We start from the raw sequence: 344 nt of genomic DNA, 5'->3' as shown, positions 1-344 counted from the left end.
AATTAAAGAGAGTGAATTGCCTAATCAGAAACCGGACGGCTGATCCCAGGTATGCCTGCTTTAGTGTCGACGGTAGAAGGAAATGAGACAATTGTTTAGACTCTCGTATGCCTGATGAGTATATTTCACATACTGCATAAGTAGCTTTTAGACGCAGGAGCATCAAATATTTATGTTGCAGTATCATGTGAATAGAATTGCTCTGCTGACTCTTATTCCTTGGGCTATCATGAAGTTTTTATACCAAGAAAGAATGTATATACAAAGTAAAACAACATTACATTGCAAACATTGCAATATATATAGGCTATATCAGCTTTTAGGTAATGTTATCTGCCTGTGGA

General features: G+C 36.6%; 1 protein-coding gene across 1 annotated transcript in view; it reads right to left on the bottom strand.

Moving 5' to 3' along the window:
- The window catches only part of LOC119590329 (craniofacial development protein 2-like), a 29082-nt gene that overhangs the window by 4829 nt on the left and 23909 nt on the right, over positions 1–344 (bottom strand). The window contains exon 2 of the mRNA XM_037939002.1: positions 134–224. Within this exon, the coding sequence (XP_037794930.1) occupies positions 134–224 (91 nt within the window). The remainder of the gene's footprint in view (positions 1–133; positions 225–344) is intronic.

Source organism: Penaeus monodon, chromosome 27, assembly GCF_015228065.2.
Source record: "Penaeus monodon isolate SGIC_2016 chromosome 27, NSTDA_Pmon_1, whole genome shotgun sequence".
Lineage (NCBI taxonomy): Eukaryota > Metazoa > Arthropoda > Malacostraca > Decapoda > Penaeidae > Penaeus > Penaeus monodon.
Note: the sequence above shows the minus strand (reverse complement) of the source record. Positions and strands in the feature narration are given on the sequence as shown.